Genomic DNA, 20,345 nt, shown 5'->3' on the forward strand with positions numbered 1-20,345 from the left:
CTACCCCACCCCCCCAAAAAAGATGGACTCTTCTGAATAGCTGTAGGAGATCTGAATTTTTGTCTGCAGGAAGAATTATCAAACAAAGCACTGATAGTTAAGCTTTTAATAATGTAATATGGTAATTTTGGGCTTGTGGTTTATTAGAATTCAGTTGCCCCCAGTTTTGGCTCTACGTTCCACAGGGCTGGTCCAGCTGGTCTCCTTCAGATGCTAGGGCTCTGATTCATCAAAGCACTTTAACACATGCTTAGCTGGAAAAGACATGAATAGACCCATTGACTTCAAGGCTGAACTGGGGCCTAATCCGTCAGGTACTGCACTGTACTTCTCCGAGATGGCTGGCACCCAAGGAATTCAGAATGCAGGCTTTGGAAAGACCCTTTTTCTAATATGAAAGAAAGCTGAGCTTTCCTATAGATAAAGGTGCTGATGCAAAGGGTGGGATTTTCAAAAATTCCTAGAGTTCTAATTTCCTTAACTCTAACTGATTTTCAATGAAAGGTGGGTACCTTACTGTGCTTTTGAATATGACTCATTATTACCTGCATTATAGTAGTGCCTGCAAGCCCAGTCAAAATAAGTGGGCCCTGGTGATAGGCCTTGTACAAACACACAGTAGGTGACAGTCCCTGCTTCCAAGAACTTACCATCAAATTTAAGGCCTGGTCTACACTTAAAAATTAAATCAACCTAGCTACATCTCTTGGAGCTGTGAGTGCATAGTTAGATTGACATAACCCCGGTGTAGATGCAGCTAGGTCAACAGAAGAGTTCTTTCATCAGCTTAACTACCTCTTCTTGAAGAGGTGGATTACCTACGCTGATGGCAAAACCCCTCCCATCAACGTAGGAAGCGTCTATATTATGGTATTACAGTGGCACAGCTGCAGCTGTGATAGTGTAGACATGCCAAAAGACAAGATGCAAAGTGGTAACAAGTAACTGGGGGTGGGGAGGAAGGGTAGAAAGAGAATTAGAGTAACAGTTGTGGGAGCATGGGGTAACAGACTTGCTGTGTGCACACCTTGATGGTGTTGAGACGTTTCAAACTGAATAAGAATTAAATAAACAAATATCAGTAATACCTGAACACTGGTGGCATAAAGTCAATTGAGCACATCCAAAGAGGATGATTACGTCCACACGCAGTTGAAGTAGAATGATCCTGGTTATTTGTCCGTGGACCCAGGCAGTGTGAGTTATGGGTAGCAGTCTTTATTTCTTCTCTTTGAGCCTATGCATATAGCGATAACAGCAAAATCTGAACTGAAGAGAGTACTGAACTAGAACACTGTGCCAATGCAACTAGAGAGCAGAAACCTGGCTTCTCTGGCATGTGCCATGGCCTAGAAGTTGAAAGCAGCAGGTTGCTGGAAAAGAAGCATGTAAAGACAGACCATACAAATTATGAGAAGCAGCAGGGGGTGGGAGGGGCAGGGGGAACCACTATGCTGTGAGTAAATTAGGGTTCCTTGGACTTGGATCTGAAAATGCTGTAATAAGGCAGTTTGTTCAGGACCATTCCCCTTAACTGTCTTGGTGACCTTAGAGAAGAGGCTAGTTATCATAGAATACCCGGGTTGGAAGGGACCTCAGGAGGTCATCTAGTCCAACCCCCTGCTCAAAGCAGGACCAATCCCCAATTTTTGCCCCACATCCCTAAATGGCCCCCTCAAGGATTGAACTCACAACCCTGGGTTTAGCAGGCCAATGCTCAAACCACTAACAGTCATGATCAGGCAACCTTACATGAAAACATGTAGGGCTCTATCTTTTATCTGACCGCACACTATTAACAAGCATGTGTAAGCCTTGGCTCATTAGGGCTGTGAACAATACTAATTAGCAGTACTACTCATCATACATGGAATGACTGTATTTAGAATTGATTATTTATCAGATGTGTACTTATCTTGCACTATTCCACACAATCAGTGATGTTTCTCAGTGGTTAATATGAAAAAATCCACACAAACAAATGTAATTAGTTGCCGGTGTTGTGAATAAAGGAAGAGATTAAGTACACTCTGCTTAACCATTCAGTTATGCTCCATCAGCTGGCTAATCACTTCTCCAGTCAAGTGCATAGCTTGCTTCGTGGCTCCTTCCTAGATACATGTCTCTTGTCAGTTTTTGGCATGGGATTTCTTTTTCATAGAGTCCATGAAGAATGTGATTCCTGGGTTACAGACAGCTCTGCTGCCATGCAATATGTCTCTAGGGGCACTTGCAACTGTCACCGTGTCTGTGACTTAACATATATAAAAACACAGGAATCGTTGATTTGGAAGAATTTCTCACCTGCTGATTTGTAGGATGGCCATCTGTCTGATGGATCCCTGGTGTAAAAGTTAGTTATATGTGAGTAGTGCCAGAATGTCAGATACATTTCAAGCTCCAGAGCTACACTCCTTAATACACCTGTTCTTAGTGTTCCTCCAGCATCTGCTGCTACTTATGCTGCCTCTTTCTGCTCTTATAAGGCAGTATGTTCTACTGGAGTGAGCATAGGACCTGAATTCATGAGTTCTAGTCCCAGCATTGCTGCTAACTTGCTGTGTAACTTTGGTCCAGGCACTTGAGACTTAAAAATCGGAGTCTAAGTCACTTTGGAAAATGAGGCTTGGAACCCTAAGTCAGTAGGGCATTGCAAGGCTGAGTGGAACACCACCTAAGTCTTTATGGGTTCCTCAAGTTTTGGGTGCCCAATTGGAGACACATTACAGGTGCCTGATTTTTAGAAAGTACTGACCACCTGCTTTCTGAAAATCAGGCATCTCAAGTTGGGCACCCAGAACTTGAGGTACCCAAAATCATAAGTCACTTAAAACCCCCCTCACCCCCCCAAAAAAACCTTAAAAATCGTTGAAACCCTTTGAAGAAATCTTCAGTAGCTCTAGGGTATGCTTACTTGCACAGTGAGACAGCAGCTACCATCTCGTATCCAATGACATCGATTATGTCAGTGTTACTCCACACATATCCGGGGCCTTCAGCATAACCAGATTCAAAAGGAGGAGGAGGTGGTAATTGCATTGCCCTAAGTGGCACCTTCTCCAGATACTCCTTTTATCTGCAGGGAATACAGTGACTTGACAGTTACCCGAAGGATCAGGACGTGATCCATTTTGAGCTAATGTTGGATTACATATACCTGTCATACTGAACCAGAGCATGTGCATAGATACCTTTTCATTTAGGAACTCCTCTGCCCACTACTTGGGGCATTTTCTAAGCAATAAACCAGAAATATTTAATAAACTCGATGATGACTGATACACCCACCCACCATGCTTATTCACTAGTCTGAGTGTTTCTGAGTTTGTTTTGGTGAGTGTAACTGTAAATGGGGGGGGGGGGGGGGGAGGAACAACAGAAATAGTTATTCATGCACTGAAGTCCTGTGTGGCTAGCTTAGTTCAATGTCTTACATATCTCCTGCATAAGGATAAGTGCTTGATCTTCTGAAATGTTCTGGAAGATAATGGAAACAGTATAGGGACCATAGGTAGTATTTCCTACCTTTTCCTTGTTCCATTCCACCCTTTGTAACTCCATCCCCCACATCACACATGCCTGCTTTGTCTGAAGACCTGTTCAGTAGCTCTTGCACAGTGGGACCCAGCATGCTGCCCTTTGCTTCTATGCTGGAATGGCAAACTGGATTAACTGAGTTCAATTTCCTGTGGATATGTAGAACCCCCTGCAACTACTGGGGCAATGTCACCAAACAACTTTTCCTTCCAAAATATTTCTTCTAGTTTCTCTGATATGTGGATAATTTACTATCTTTTAAACATCACAATGTATCTTTTCAGCATGGTATATGGGGATTTATTTTAGTGACAAGGTGTATTAGGGATCCAAGTTCTCACTCATTCTGCTGTAAATCTTCTCCGTGTTGGCAGGACCTAGGTGTTTGGCAAAATGTGTAATGATCTCTTTGTGGCACAGCCTTTCTGTATATTTATGACAGTTCTTGCAGACTTTCCTGAGGAGCTGTGATCATCATGTGTGTACATTTGACTTCTGAGTTGTGGAAAGACAGGTGTCAAAGGTATAAATAACAGGAGAAGAAAGGATTGGGTAGCATGCAAGACTTTAGAACAAATTTGAAGGAAAGAATAATTAAAGACTAAATAAAGAAAGATTCTAAATAAATAAATCTAAATAAAGAAAAGAAAAAAAAGGGAAATTTAATAGATTAAATCTATCTGGACTTCAGTGAAGGATTTGACATGGTACCATATGGGAAATTATTAGTTAGTATAAGAATTGAAAGGTGGGTAAGGAAGTGACTGAAGGGGAGATGTCAGTGGGTGGTGCTGAAAAGAGAACTTTCACCCCAGAGTGAGTTCACTAATGGAGTTTCTAAAAGATCTTTCCTGGGACCAATCTTATTTAATATTTTCATTAATGACCTTGGGACAAAAAGTAGGAGTGTGCTAATGAAATCTGCTGATGACCAAGTTGGGAGGTATCAGTACAGAGGAGTATCAGAGTCTTTTACAGGAAGACTTGGATGACTGGAGTAGTAAGTGCCCAGTACAGAGTGCCAGGGCCATGCATGTAGGGACTAAAAAGTACTTCTGCTATCAGCTGGGGTTCATCAGTTGGAAATGACAGAGGAGGAGAGAGACCTGGGTGTAAGGTGGATCACAGGATGAATGAGCCACTAACATGATGTGGCTGTGAAAAAAAGACTGGATCAGGCAACGGACATGGGTTGCAAAACCCAGTGAATTGAGAGAGACTGGGGACAGGTGTGTGTACCTGGTAGTGTGTGACTCTTCTGAGGGCCTGAAACACTATTTGGCTCTATTAGGAGTCCTAGGACTGTATTAGGCAAAGTACTTACAGTGGAGATAGGGAAGTATTAATGCATTGTACAAGGCAATGACAAGACTTCATCTGGAATACTGTGCACCGTTCTGGTCACCCATGTTCAAGAAAGATGATTCAAACTGGAACAGATGCAGAGAAGAGCTACTAGGATGATTAGAGGTACGGAGGAGAAGAAACTAAAAACTTGGCTTGTTTAGCCTAGCGAAAAAATAGGTTGACATGGGATATGATTGTTCTCCATAAATACATTGAGAAGTAAATCCCAGGGAGGTAAAAAAGCTATTTAAGATAAAGGACAACGTTGGCACAAGAACAAATGGATGGATATACACTGGCCATTAACAAATCCAGGCTCAAAACTAGAAGATTTCTAACCGTCAGAGGAGTGAGGTTCTGAAACAGCTTCCCCATAGGATTAGTGGAGGCAAACAACCTAACTCATTTTAAGATGGAGTTTGATAAATGTATGTATGGGATTATATGCTGGAGTTGCCTACAATGGACACAATGACCCAGAAGCTCCCTTCCAATTCTGTGGTTCTGTTTTAGCTGTTTTCATCCCTGGAGATTGAGCCAGATATTGTGATATGGAGCCTAGTGATTTTGATCAAATAAAAGAATTAAAGAGTAAAGGAATTTAATAATTGCTTGGGCTGAGATCTGCAAGACTGACGAGGGAATTTTGTGTGTTCGTGCATGCACGCGTCCTTCCTTTGACGTTACTGGTTGTGGTAAATGGTACCTTTTTTGCTTTTATAAAGATGAGACTGGAGTAGGGACTCACTCTTTATAGTATGGGTCCATCTTGAGTGGAGCTTCTGGGAGGAACAAACCACCTCTCATGCTGCATTTTATTCTCTCACAGGATCAAAAGTCCTCTTAGGGCTAAAGAAGTTTCTCAGAGCTCAGCTGGTTTTTCCCTCTGGGGATCTGAGAACTGGCTAACATGGGCATTCTGCACAAGACAAACAAATGATGAAGTAATGAAATATAGTAAGGATTCAAGTGAAAGCTATTATATAGCTCATCAATGTACCTAAATATTATCTAGTGTAAAGAAACCGGTACTCCTCCTGCAATGTTTTTATATATATATATATATATATATATATATATATATATATATATATATATATACACATACACACACACATATAGGTGAAACTGGGAGGCACTTGAAATTATTGGTTTCAGAGTAGCAGCGGTGTTAGTCTGTATCCGCAAAAAGAACAGGAGTACTTATGGCACCTTAGAGACTAACAAATTTATTAGAGCATAAGCTTTCATGGGCTACAAACCACTTCAACGGATGCACTGAATGAAACATATAATAAGAATATATATATATACATACAGATAAGTTGGAAGTTGCCATACAAACTGTGAGAGGCGAATTTAGTTAAGATGAGCTATTATCGGCAGGAGAAAAAAAATTTGTAGTGATAATCAAGATGACCCATTTAGACAGTTGACAAGAAGGTGTGAGGATACTTAACTTAGGGAAATAGATTCAATATGTGTAATGACCCAGCCACTCCCAGTTTCTATTCAAACCCAAGTTAATTGTATCTAGTTTGCATATTAATTCAAGCTCAGCAGTTTCTCATTGGAGTTTGTTTTTGAAGCTTTTCTGTTGCAAAATGGCCACCCTTAAATCTTTTACTGAGTAGCCAGAGAGGTTGAAGTGTTCTCCTAACGGTTTTTGAATATTATGATTCCTGATGTCAGATGTGTATCCATTTATTCTTTTGCATAGAGACTGTCCAGTTTGGCCAATGTACATGGCAGAGGGGCATTGCTGGCACATGATGGCATATATCACATTGATAGATGTGCAGGTGAATGAGCCCCTGATGGCATGGCTAATGTGATTAGTCCTATGATGGTGTCACTTGAATAAATATATGGACAGAGTTGTCATCGGGCTTTGTTGCAAGGATAGGTTCCTGGGTTAGTGTTTTTGTTGTATGGTGTGTGGTTGCTGGAGAGTATTTGCTTCAGGTTTGGGCGGCTCTCTGTAAGCGAGGACTGGTCTGTCTCCCAAGATCTGTGAAAGTGAGGGATAATTTTTCAGGATAGGTTGTAAATCTTTGATGATGCACTGGAGAGGTTTTAGTTGGGGGCTAAAGGTGACCGCTAGTGGCATTCTGATATTTTTTTTGTTGGGCCTGTCCTAGTAGGTGACTTCTGGGTACTCTTCTGGCTCTGTCAATCTGTTTCTTCACTTCCGCAGGTGGGTATTGTAGTTGTAAGAATGCTTGCTAGAGATCTTGTAGGTGTTTGTCTCTGTCTGAGGGATTGGAGCAAATGTGGTTGTATCTTAGAGCTTGGCTGTAAACAATGGAGCGTGTGGTGTGGTCTGGGTGAAAGCTGGAGGCATGTAGGTAAGTATAGCGGTCAGTAGGTTTCCGGTATAGGGTGGTGGTGTTTATGTGACCATTGCTTATTAGCACAACCTCTTGCACCTATGCCTAATGCAAGAGGTGTAGCTTAGACATCAGAGGGAAGTAGACTATCCCAGTAGCTGGGCATATGCACACACATGGACATAATGAACTCGGTGGCAATATTCCAGAACAGGGATAGTGAAATCACTTGCCTCTTCAAGTTTTCTTTCTGGCAGTAAAAGGGAGGGTGTCTGTTGCCTGCTATATCAACTTTCAAAAATAATATGCATACTCGATCATATAATAGTATTGCAGTTTTTGGCCCTGAGAACCAAAATACCGCATGCAAATAACCATACAAATGAATTCTCCACCCTCTTGTGTTTCTTTAGTAAAGGTGTCTGGCGAAACAGCCAAAACCAATTTAGAAAGAAATGGTTGGCTCAGTACAGAAGCTTGCTCCATATACTTCAGCTCACAGCTTCTGAATATGTGATGAGAACAAGGCTCATAAATATTGTATGATCATGTTTAATGCATTTTAATCTTGCAAAATGTAAACAATATTGTATACATTTTGACTTGCAGCTTAGGTTTACATTTGATTTTTAAGACTGGAACAAGGAAATAGGAACATTTCTACTGTATTTCAGCAATACTGACAGAGATGGGAATGTGTTGCACTACTATTAAGATTAAAGATAAATGAAATTGAATGGAGAAAGGCAGGGGAAAGCATGTTGTATTGGTGGATTCTGGGCAGATCATAAACGTGTAAAGTATACCTAGGGGACAAAAATGCCCTCTTTATTAGAATGCTGTTCATAGAATCCTAGGAATGCAGGGCTGGAGGGGACATCAAGAGGTCATCCCAGTGCTATGAAGCCCTTTATAATCATTCTGTCAGGAAATTGTGTGCCTAAAAGTATTGCTACTCTGGAATGGAATGTTGGACCATCATTGAGTGGACACCATTTTGGAAAAGAGTTCTTTAAGGTTAAGTAAGCAAATGAATGCATTTCAGCAACAGAAAATTGAGTTGACACACACAATATGTCTTCTCTTAAGAATCTACTTTACTCATGATGTATGTTTGTTTTATGTTCTATAGGACAGTTTTCCAGCTCGGTTTGGAGGAATTCATTTTGTCAATCAACCATGGTATATCCATGCCCTCTACACAGTTATACGGCCCTTTTTAAAAGAGAAGACGCGGAAAAGGGTATTCTGTTTGTTTTTTATATTGTTAAACAATTATAGTCTGCAGATGTATCCTAGTGTATTGTAAATAGACATGCTCAAAATCTCCAATTGGTATTTGTGTAATGTATTTCAATATAGCTCTTAAAGATTTCTGTTATGAAGGGCTTCTCTCCTGCCTCCAAAAAAAAAAGATTTAAAAAACGACTTCTGGGTTTTTTTTTTAAATACGTAGTGCCATATTCTTCCCTGATGCAACTGCATTGACATCAGTGGAGTTACTCCAAAGATACGACTGCCGCCAAATGCACATACTGTATAAAATGTTCAGTATAAATGCCTATGGAAAGGGATTTGTGTATGTGCATACCACACTAACTTCTGAGATGTAGTTTTAATTTGCCTCATGTACATCATTTGTAATTAAATCAGAGTTAGATTGTCTGGTTTCACCCATATAGCTGTCCTGATCTGTGGGGAGCTTGCTTCTGAAGTTGAGCTATGGAGTGGGGACAGGGTGTTTGAAGGCCAGAAGAGGGTTGGGGGACAAATAGGGGTGTGCAGTCAATGGGGTTCTTTTTTCCTGTGTGGAAGTAGGCTCTCTTGGGGTATCCTTACACAATTACGACCATATCCTGAAAAATCTTTTCCAACCCTCCTCTTCTGGACTTCAAACAACCCCCCAGCCAACTGGGCTCATCAGAAGCAAGCTCCCTACAGATAACAGAATGCCAACTGAGTGTAGTACTTTGCACTTGTCCTTCTTGAAGCGGAATCAGACCCTGCCATAACAGATACAAAACCTACAGACGTATTTCCACTGCTGTGATGACCAATACCCCCCACAACACATTTTTCAAGATCCATGGGTCCTACACATGCCTATCACATGTGGTGTACCTCATCCAGTGCATCAAATATCCCAACAGCAATTATGTCAGTGAAACCAGACAATCACTATACTCTGAAATGAACTCACATAAGATGTTTTTGTCTCATCGTTTTTCTATCACACATGGACAAACACCTTTCACAAAGCGATAACTTCACATCTGACCTATCAGTCCTTGTCCTCAAACGGAACCTGCACAACTCCTTCAAAATATGAACCTGGGACCTGAAATTCTTAGAAAGTCAGAGCTGTAGAACTGGAAAGGACCTTGATAGGTCATTGAGTTCAATTCCTTGGACTTAAGTAAGATTAAGTAGTATTCTAGATCATCCCTGACAGGAGTTTGTCTAACCTGTTGTTAAAAACCTCCGGTGACGGAGATTCCATAACCTGCCCAGGTAACCTGTTCCAGCAGTTAACTACCCTTACGGTTAGGAAGTTTTTCCTAATGTCTAACCTAAATCTCTTGCTGCAACTTGAGTCCATTACTTCTTGTCGTGTCCTTGGTGGTTAAGTAGAACAATTTATCACCCTCCTGTTTATAACAACCTTTTACTCACTTGAAGATGGTTATCATATCGCGCCCCCCGCCCCAGTCTTCTCTTTTCCAGACTGAACAAACCAATTTTTTTTCAATCTTTCTTTGTAAGTCGTGTTTTCTAGACCCTTTAATCATTTTTAACGCTTTCCTCTGGACTTTCTCCAATTTGTCCACATTTGTTCTGAAGTGCAGCATCCAGAACTGGACACAATACTCCACCTGATTCCTGATCAGTACTGAATAGACTGGAAGAATTACTTGTTTCTTGCTTACAACACCCCTGCTAATACATCCCAGAATGTTGGTCACTTTTTTTTCAACAGTATTACATTTTTGACTTCTCTTTATTTTGTTATCCACTATAACCCCACTGATCCTTTTCTGCAGTACTCCTTCCTGAGCAGTTATTTCCCATCTTGTATTTGTGTAACTGATTATTCCTTCCTGAGTATAGTACTTTGCACTTGTCCTTCTTGAATTTCATCGTATTTAATTCAGACCCTTTCTCCAGTTTGTCAAGATCACTTTGAATTCTAATCCTGTCCTCCAAAGCCCTTGAAATTTTCCCAGCTCGGTATCATCCACAGACTTTATAAGTGTACTTTCTCTGCCATTATCCAGGTCACTTATGAAGATATTAAATAGAACCAGATCCAGGACCTCCAGGGATCTCTCTGTGGGACCCCACTCAACATGCCTTTCCAATTTGACTGTGAGCCATTGATAACTGCTCTCTGAGTACACTTTTCCAACCAGTTTTGCACCCACCTTATAGTAGGTTCATCTAGGCTATATTTCCCTAGTTTATTTGAGAAGTTAATGTGAGACAATATCAGAAGCCTTACTAAAGTTGAGATATCAGGTCTACTGCTCCCCCCGTCCCCATCCACAAGCCTTATTACTCTGTCAGAGAAGGAAACTGGGTTGGTTTGACATGATTTGTTTTTGACAAATCCATATAGACTGTTACTTATCACCTTATTATCTTTTAGGTGCTTCACAATTGTTTTGATTATTTGATCCATTATCTTGCCTGGTGCTGAAGTTAAATTGACTGGTCTCTAATTCCCTGTGTTCTTTTATTTCCGTTTTCCAGCCCTCTGGGGATCACTCCCATCCTCCACAAGTTCTCAAAGATAATCGCTAATAGCTCTGAGATCTCTTCAGCCAGTGCTATTCTACGATGTATTTACTCAGGCTCTGCTGACTTCAAGACACCTAACTTGTCTAAATAATTCTTAACATGTGTTTAGACTCAGATCCTACCCCATTTATACTGATGTTCACTGTTAGTCATCAGATAACTGTTAATCTTGTTGGTGAAAACTAAAACAAAAAAGGCACTCAACACTTCAGCCATTGATATATTACCTATTATTTTCTTTCCCTGCTCATTAAGTAATGGGCCTACCCTGTCCTTGGTCTTCCTCTTACTTCTAATGTATTTGTAAAATGTTCTCTTATTACTCTCTTTGTATCTAGGTAGTTTAATCTCATTTTGTGCCTTGAGCTTTCTAATTTTCTCCCTACATGTTTGTGTTGGCTTTTTTTTATATATTGACTCTTCATAAATTGACCTATTTTCTAGTTTTTGTATGACTTTTTGAGTTGCAGGTAATCTAAGATCTCCTGGTTAAGGCAATGTGGTCTCTTACCATACTTCCCATCTTTCCTGTGCATTAGGGTAGTTTCTTCCTGTGCCTTTAATAGTGTATCTTTAAAAAAAACAAAACAGAAAACTCTCTTGAATAACTGTTTCCCTTGACTTGCTTCCCATGGGACCTTACCTACTAATTCTTGGAGTTTTTTCCCTCCTACAATTCCTTAGAAACATGAACACTTCATTTCATGATAACTTTCGCCCAAGCTGCTTTCCACCCTCAAATTCTCAACCAGTTCCTCCCTATTTTTCAGAATCAAAGGTAGAACAGCCCTCTCCCCAGTCACTTTTTCCACCTTCTTCAATAAAAGTTGTTCCCAGTGTGTTCTGAGAACTTGTGAATAATTTTGTGCTCCTGCAGTATTATTTTCCTAACACATGCCTGGGTAGTTGAAGTCCCCCATCACCACCAAGTCCTGTGCTTTGGATGTGTGGGGGTTTTTGTTTTTTAAAAAGCTTCATCAACATCTTCCCGGTTAGGTGGTCTACACTGGTTCTCCGCCAGTGGTCCATGGTCCCCAGCAGGTTTCCTGGGATAGGCCTAGTTAGGAGGTCTATGGCACTGGCTCTCAACCTAGGGGTCTGTGGCCCCCAGCAGGTTTCAGGGGTTGGCCAGAATAAACTGGACTTCAGCCCCGGACGGGGGCACTTGGGCTCGGCTTCAGCCGCAGGTGCAGGGCTCGGGAAGGGAGCACCACCTCCACCCCCTGACTCACCTCAGCAAGCCACCCAGCCTGCCTGGTTTGGGGGTGCAAAACCAAAAATTGCAGAGTCAGTGCAGAAGAGAGCTCTTCCCCTGTTATTGGAAGGGATTGCCTCACAGTCATTGACAATGCAAGGAGGCAGCGGCTCTCCAAGGAGACACATCACTGCTCTGCCCTGCTACATCAGCACTTGTAATTGTGACACGCACACACACACCCATCCCCCAGATGTGTCACCTCTGGTTGGGGAGCTGCAGGTTTGAGTCTTTAGATTTAGGGGGTACCTGGGTAAAGAAGGGTTGAGAACCACTGCCCTAAACCACTTTTGTTTCTGATAGAACTCAGAGAATGTTTGAAGGCTAGTTGGTAAACGTCAATATTAATTTCTTATGGAATTACAACACTTAAAGAAAAAATATGTATTGGATTGTGTCTTCTCATTTTTTGTATGCTTGTCTTCTTAGGCACTTGATCTTGCAAACTCTTTAAGTGGAACTGTTCATATGCTTAAAGTGATTCACCTGTGTATTTGTAGGCTCATAGACACAAAATGATAGCTCAAGGCAGGGATTCTGTCTGCCTCTGTTGGTACATCACCTAGCCCAATGGGACCCCAGTATAAACATTTATTTCCAGTTATAATCATTATATTATTTTGAGCTGTGTTGATTTGTGTCACTTCTTTGGCTTTATCCTCATATGTACAGATATTTCTGCATGGTAATAATCTCAACAGTCTGCATCAGCTAATTCATCCTGAGATCCTACCTTCTGAGTTTGGAGGGATGCTGCCACCCTATGACATGGGCACATGGGCGAGAACTCTGCTAGACCATGAGTATGATGATGACAGTGAATACAGTGTGGATTCCTACAGCACTCCTGCAAAAGAACTAGAAAAAGATCTCTCTCCCAAATCCATGAAGAGGTTTGTTAAATCAGCTTCTGGTGGTGTTAACACTTCCCAAATTCCTTATAATAGTTGTTCTTGATGCCACAGATAATTTCCCCCAAACAATTTATAATCTGGGAAATCATTTGAAAGAAGTCTGCTACACTGATTTTCATAATAATCATAATCGGTGTAATTTCTACAGTAGGTGTACATGGCACTTTATAGATAAGAAACGAAGGTCCCTCACCAGGTTGCTTACAATAGGTTAGACTACATAAGGACCAAGTAGTGGGGAGAAAAAGAGAGAACAGAAAGTGCCAAATCTCTTGGTATGCTGCGATTTCTTTGTGTATGTAGTGTAATTTGTTATCTTACAGTTATATAGCACGAGGACAGGACCAACTGGAACAAGTCAGTTTTTTAGGAAAGAGCTGAAGGAGACCAAGAGGGCTTGGCACATTAGAGGAGTGATAGTATGGAAAAGAAGTGCAAGACTGCAAATGGAATGATAGGAAGGCAGAGTTGTCAGAGTGCAGGGCATAGGTGGGTAGGAGTCGCAAGAAATGAGAGCAGAAATATAGGCAGGAAAGAACAATGTAGAGCCTTGAAAGTGAGGATGAGGGGGCAAAATCTGCTTTCAGCAACTGGTTCAGATTCAGACTTGAAGATCTAATTCAAAGAGTTTGAGTTTGGTGTAGAAAGAGAGAGGAAACCAGGGGAGGAATTTTAACAGAGGGAAGTGTTTTCAGAGTTGTGGACAAGGAAGATAATTTTGACTGCAGAACATTGTGTGCATTGGAAATGGAAGGGATGAGAGCTGTAGAAATAGAGAAAAGGGAAGACGTTAGTTTATTATTATTTGTATATTGGGAGAAGCGATAATTCTCCCTCACTTTACAAGTTTTATGGGAGTAGAGAAGAATGAACCTGAGAGACAGAGACAATGATGGAGTTATTAAAAGAGATGGAACAAATAGGATGGTATAGGGCTTGGGTGGGTGAAGATGAGAAATTTGGTTTAGCTTGCACATGATTAATGAGGAGTTATGAGACATAGATAGTTATGCAATCTTGGACAGAGGGTGAGAGCAGAGGTGGAGATGTAGATCTGCAGGACTCATCGTTATAAAGATGGTATCTGATGCCATGACAGCAAATGATCTCACCTAAGGGGGTGAGTATAACAGGAGAAAGTCAGAGGGCAGACCCCCGGAGGCAAATCTCTAGTGTAGACTAGAGAAGCACAGCAATGAATTGACTGACTTTCTCATTTTGTTTTTCTAATGTAGAATATGCATCTATTTTCTTCCCATTTTATTCCTGGCTTGAAAAACCCTTCACTTTTAGCCTCAAATGAATCTTCAGATTCAATGAACGGTATTCTTTCCATCTGGGTAAGTGTTGTAGACACATGAGAACAGGAGAGGGTATTCAACAACAACAAACACTTTTTATTTCTGTGTGCATGTAACTTAACTGAATGTGTTGCATCTGAAATGCACGCCTTCAGATTTCTGCATAGTGCATCTGCAGTGTACACTGGAATTCTCCTTCCCAGGCTGTTGAATACAGAAAGCCCTAAGTGCAACTTCTGCAGAAGAGAGGAGCAGTCAGGATGCTGGACAGAAAGCCCTGGGGCTTTGGTGTATTAAATATAAAGTTGAGGTTAAGATAGAAAATGACAGAAGTAAATAATTAAATTCAGAATTAAGGCTGATGCCCTCTCCTTGACTGACTTGTTTTGCCTCGGTATCACACTGGTATGGTATCCAACAGCACACATGCCTGATTTGTTTTGCCTTGGTATGCAGCAGCACACACTGTTGTCTGACATCTCTAGTAACAAGAGAGCAAACGAATAGTGGAGTGACAGCCGTATCTGAGTTTCCTGGCTTTTATATGTATCTCAAAGCCAACTATTTTCTTGTTTAACTCCTTTTGCTATTTCAGTAACTATTGCCCTCACAAACTAAAATCCTGCCAAGAATGTCATTACTCTGTCATTCAGCTTGCTCCTATACACCTTGTTTAAATCCATAATGTATCCTTCAGAAATGCCTGGGAACTCATTCAAGTTCTCGGGGATTAGGTGAACCAAACTTGAGAAGAAGGATGATCTGTTGGTAAAGAAACCTGAGTTCTAGTCTCTACTAAACTTCCTGTGCCAAATTCTCATTTGTACTAAGGCTCCTTTGCAACTCAGCTTTGTGCTTCAATTCACCATCACTAAAAGGGGGGTTAACAATACCACCCTATTTCACAGGGGGGCTAGAAGATTTTTTTTGAAATATTTAAAATACCTTCCATCTAAGGAAGAATGATTACAGAAATGAAAAAGTGCTGCTGTTGTTACCTTGATGTGTCACTGAAGTACCACAGCATGGAGAGAGAGAGAGGTGCTTTAAAGAAGCAATAAACATTGAGAGATGAGTACAGCAAAAGCAGCCACAGATTTTTAAAGCTAACTTCATTGATCTGGATATTAAGGGGAGAGGTTACATTTTACTGGAACATGTCTTTCCCTTTGAAGGCTTATTCAGGTTTTTTGTGGGTTTTGGGTGGGGGGCTCTCTCCATGCCCATATGTGGCTTGACTGAAGTCAGTACATATATGCCCTCAGTGTCCTCATCCTCTCTCTCATTTATAATTATTTGGTGACAGTCATGGTGCCTTTCCCTGCCACCGCAGGGCCCAACAAATTTCAATGGCCAGCGTGAAAGGGATGCTGGTGATGGATTCTTGGCCCCACCCACTCCATTCCCACCTTGCTCACTTGCTTACAGTGGCAAATATGGGGTATACAGCTGGTTGCAGGGAGTGGGATGGAGGGAATGTACACCCTTGCAAGGCCACTAGAGTCAGGGCATCATTAAACCCTTAAACAGCATAGCAAGAAACTAGTGAAGGGTGACTGTCATCTCTGTATTCTCTTCCAGATTGTAAGCATGTCAGCTCTGTGTCATACTTGATTGTTTACTAACTTCATGAGCAAAAGGGTTCACTGAAATTCAGTATGGTTCCTTAGAAATGACAATCGCAATGCCATCTGTGTCAGAGGGTTTTTTTTTAAATTGCCTGTTGAGGAAGAGTGAAATATAACAGAGAAATTAGCCTTGCACTCAAGCACACCAACTTATTAACACTACTGAAGGGTTCTCCTCCTGAACCTGGGGACAAGTGCCGAGTTCCAGCATGTACTTGGGAACAAGTGCATTATTTTATTATTACTATTATTAGGTAAGAAATAAATATTCATGTAAGAATAGAAAGATAAACAAAGGGGTCTCCAGAAGATATTGTAGTCAAACATTTTTATATTTTCCCGTTATTTGTGAGCTATTTTGCCTACACCACTTTTCTCTTTCTTGTTCCTACCTTGTATATGAGTGCATGCATATACACTCAGACACATATAGGGTTATGTGTCTGCCACCAAAATATTTCCTCCTTCCATCCCACAATGTGAAGGGTCTCTCCCAAAAGTACAGGAAGTTGTGACCGAGGACAGGCAATATTTCAATGCCATGCCACTGATAGGTTTAAGGGATGAAGGTAGAAACAGCGGCTTTATACAATTGGAAAAGAGAGATTTCTGTTTTTTCATTGGGAAGAATTATTATTTATTTACATGTATTGCAGTAACAGCCAAAGACTTGAACAGGATCAAGACCCCATTGTGATAGGAGCTATATAAAACAGACAGAATTCCTGCCCTGAAAAGCTCACATGATTATTATTATTTATTGACTGTACTTGACGAGAAAGATAGACCAAATTCTCTCCTGGTGTAAATGCATAACTCTGTTGACTTCCTTGGAGCACTGGTTTACACTGGTACAGCATTTGCCCCAGTATGTTTTATTTTTTACCATGTAAGAAGTGCAGGATTCATAGTGTTCTTAGCTTCTCGTTAGGTGCCTGAGTTCTGTAAATGGTATAATAGGGAACTAGACGGCTGACGCTTCACAACCTTTACTGGCTTTTGAAATGAAGTATTTTGGTTTTGGAATGAACATGTAAGGCTGGAAGCCAGACCTTTTCTGGAAGTGATGCTGTCCAGTCTCAAAAGCCCAGCAGGGTGAAGGCTAGTTAGTACATGGATGGAAGGTTTCAATGGAAAACCCAGGGAGCTGCAGAAAGTAGTGTTAGAAAGTGCCATCTACCAAGCTGCCCCCTTAATCAAGGCTGCAGCAGGGTATTCTAACACCAGCTTTGCACTTTTATATTCCCTTCCATCTGAGGATCTCAAAGAGCTTCACAATTATCAGTGACTTTAGCCTTACAATCCTTCCCTGGTTAGCCCTGTAAAGCTGATAATGGAGGTTGAGGGATGTGTTATCTGCTCTGGGAGGCCTACTGGCCACGGCAGGACTCAGTGGGACTGGCTTAGTGGAATGCCCTGCCGGGTGCACTTTTCCCTTCTGAACAGTAGTAGAAACTTGTGCCTCTAACTAAAATGTGCTACCAACTGCAGTGTTCCATTAGCCAGCAGGCTCTCACTCTTTGGAGGAGTAGGTCGGTACATGAGCTGGCAGAGTAGACAGCTTGCACTATATTGCGTGCTAGGGAGAGATCCTGCCTTGTTGCTCTGTTCTCTACTCCTACATCAGCAAACCAGCACTGGCCCTTCCCTGCATTTGTTTCATGAGGGTATTTCTGATCACTTGCTGTGATAAGATAGTTATGCCGCCTGTACCATTATTTCTGAGCCCTTTGAAAGAACTGGTGTACTTTTGTTTGTCTCAATCAAGAAAAGTCAAAACATGTTTTCCTTTTACAGATCTCAGTCAGTCGTAGATCCTGGGGTGCCAAAACGTCTGGATAAAAACGAGGAGGAAAACATGCAGCCTCTGCTTTCACTGGACTAACGGTTTCTGAGCATTGAACGTGAATTGGGGTGGAAGGCACTGCTTTTCAGCAGCAAGCAAACCATTGGGAAGGCATGTACCAGCTGGAATTCTATTTATTCATGTTAATGTAGCATAATGTAATCAGGCAGCAGGTTATGCTAGTCTGTCTAAAATATGGGTGCCCTGGGTTGAAAAAAAAAAAAGAATTTATTCTGTAAGTGCCAACTTGTTTGTAAATATTATGTAATCTTCCACTTTGAATTTGTAAGTTATGGTAGGCGAGTAATATGGAAAAGTGATTATTAAAATTTGTCTGTGAAAAGCACTGTAAAAAGGGAACACACACACATGGGTAATTAAGTTGTTTGTCCTTTCTATAGGAAGCCATCTTGCAGCTATCATATTGACTGTTTTTTTTTCTTTTCCCTGTCATGCTCATGCAGCATTCAAAGATAAGGGAGAATATAAGAACTTGGAGATAGTGTTGTAACCAGTGTGGTTTTACCTATCTACAGGAATTAATTTCACCAGTAACCTTGTGGTTTTGGGTGGTGACTTGGGATAAGTCATGCATTATCAGGGAAAAGAGGTAACAGATGAGCAGGGAACAAATGCCTCTCTTGCCCTGTTGTTTGGCTGTATGGATTTGTGAGTTTTTGTTCTGTTTAGTTTACAAGAGAAGTTTGGGGGTTTGGAAGCTGCTTGGCTCATTTGCCTAATTTGGGGCTTTCAGTGTGTGCCATATTGCAGTCACTTCTGTTGCATATTGTGTTCACTTCAAGAATTTTTCCAGAACATTCTCCTCTCTTGGAGTGAAAAAATATTCATCCCAATGCAGTGTAATAACTAGTATTTTGAACTGCAGCTGCAGACTCAGGGTTAATTATGAAACCCTGTGCACTCGGTGACTGAATACATATATATTTTTACCAATCTCTAACAAACATATAAAGTGGCATTGTTAGACAAGTATATTTAATCAAGGGTTTATAAAAATAAATCATACCTATTCAATGTACTTAGAGATATTATAGATTGTATATTGAGACTGTGATCATTAACATAGTAGAATCTTATGTACAGCATCCCACTTCAAGCACGGATTAATATGAATGAGGCATAGTCAAGCTACTCAACATAGACATTAAAGACATTTTTGTTTCGGTTGTGGTGTAATTGTATATATGAAACATGTGCCATATTACAGAAATTCTCTTACCTCATAAGAGCAACCAGTTTCACTATGGACTGAACCAAGCCATCTGAAATCTGGGGGCTATAGGTTCATGTCTGTTGTGTTGATATGCATATGCATCAACATAAGAATGTGCCCATGAAATTAAAACTGCACTCAGACAAGGATGGGAAGACACAGGAAAGCTAAGACAATACTGCTGAATAGTAGGGGTACTGTAGGAACATATCAGAATCAGTTAAGGTATTCTTACTTGATCCCTAACAGCTGGGAAGAACCTTGGGATCCCCTAGAAACACCAATATTGAGGTGTCTGTGATTCAAGGAAGATCTTCCACTACAGCAATGATGACTTTTCTATTTAAAACGCAAAGATATTATTCACAGGTCACATATCATTTCCAGTGGTGGCTTTAGAGCAAAGAATTAATATAGAATTTTAAGTAAGAAATCCCACAAGAGAACTGTATCTTTCAGCACTAAAGCTATAAAGATACATGAATGTTGGTATTGTCAGAAGTTTGTCCTGCCCTTTCCAAAATGGCATCCTCTCTTTTTACCCAGAAACCACCATAAGTCACCTGACTAGTACAAGCAAAACAGAATCATAGAATATCAGGGTTGGAAGGGACCCCAGAAGGTCATCTAGTCCAACCCCCTGCTCGAAGCAGGACCAATTCCCAGTTAAATCATCCCAGCCAGGGCTTTGTCAAGCCTGACCTTAAAAACCTCTAAGGAAGGAGATTCTACCACCTCCCTAGGTAAAGAGAGACAGCTTTAGTACTTACTTATTGATTGATTAGTAAGATTGCTGAGAGGTATATGTCTGCACTTAATGCTTCAACATGTGATTATATTCCAGGAATCTCTTTGAACAAATCATTGCATTTCTACACACAAACTATACCCTGAAAATATAGTTATGAAATGAACAATATACAGGGCCTGAATTTCAAAAATGTTGAGCCCTGACAGTTCCAACAGAAGACTGTGGGAACTGTAGGTGCTCACACCTTTGAAATCCACCATCTCCCAGATTTTATAGAAACCTCATTTTCAATGGTAGAAACAAGTGTATTTATTACTATTGTTACCCTTTTAACAGACTACGGAACCAAGTTATGAATTCTGTGCTATTACGCTATCACAACCAGAGTAACACCATGCGATATA

General features: G+C 40.9%; 1 protein-coding gene across 4 annotated transcripts in view; it reads left to right on the forward strand.

Moving 5' to 3' along the window:
• Positions 1–19,143, forward strand: part of CLVS2 (clavesin 2) — a 54,599-nt gene extending 35,456 nt beyond the window's left edge. For 2 of the 4 annotated variants that reach the window (XM_073337196.2, XM_073337197.2), the window contains 3 exons: positions 8,347–8,457; positions 12,940–13,160; positions 17,908–19,143. In XM_073337196.2, coding sequence (XP_073193297.1) covers positions 8,347–8,457; positions 12,940–13,160; positions 17,908–17,995 — 420 coding nt within the window. In that variant the 3' untranslated portion in view covers positions 17,996–19,143. Of the gene's footprint in view, positions 1–8,346; positions 8,458–12,939; positions 13,161–14,416; positions 14,522–17,907 lie in introns of all 4 variants that reach the window. The other 2 variants (XR_012158040.1, XM_073337199.2) reach the window with 2 other exon arrangements.
• Positions 19,144–20,345: the final 1,202 nt, after the last annotated feature.

Source organism: Lepidochelys kempii, chromosome 3 (genome assembly GCF_965140285.1).
Source record: "Lepidochelys kempii isolate rLepKem1 chromosome 3, rLepKem1.hap1, whole genome shotgun sequence".
Lineage (NCBI taxonomy): Eukaryota > Metazoa > Chordata > Testudines > Cheloniidae > Lepidochelys > Lepidochelys kempii.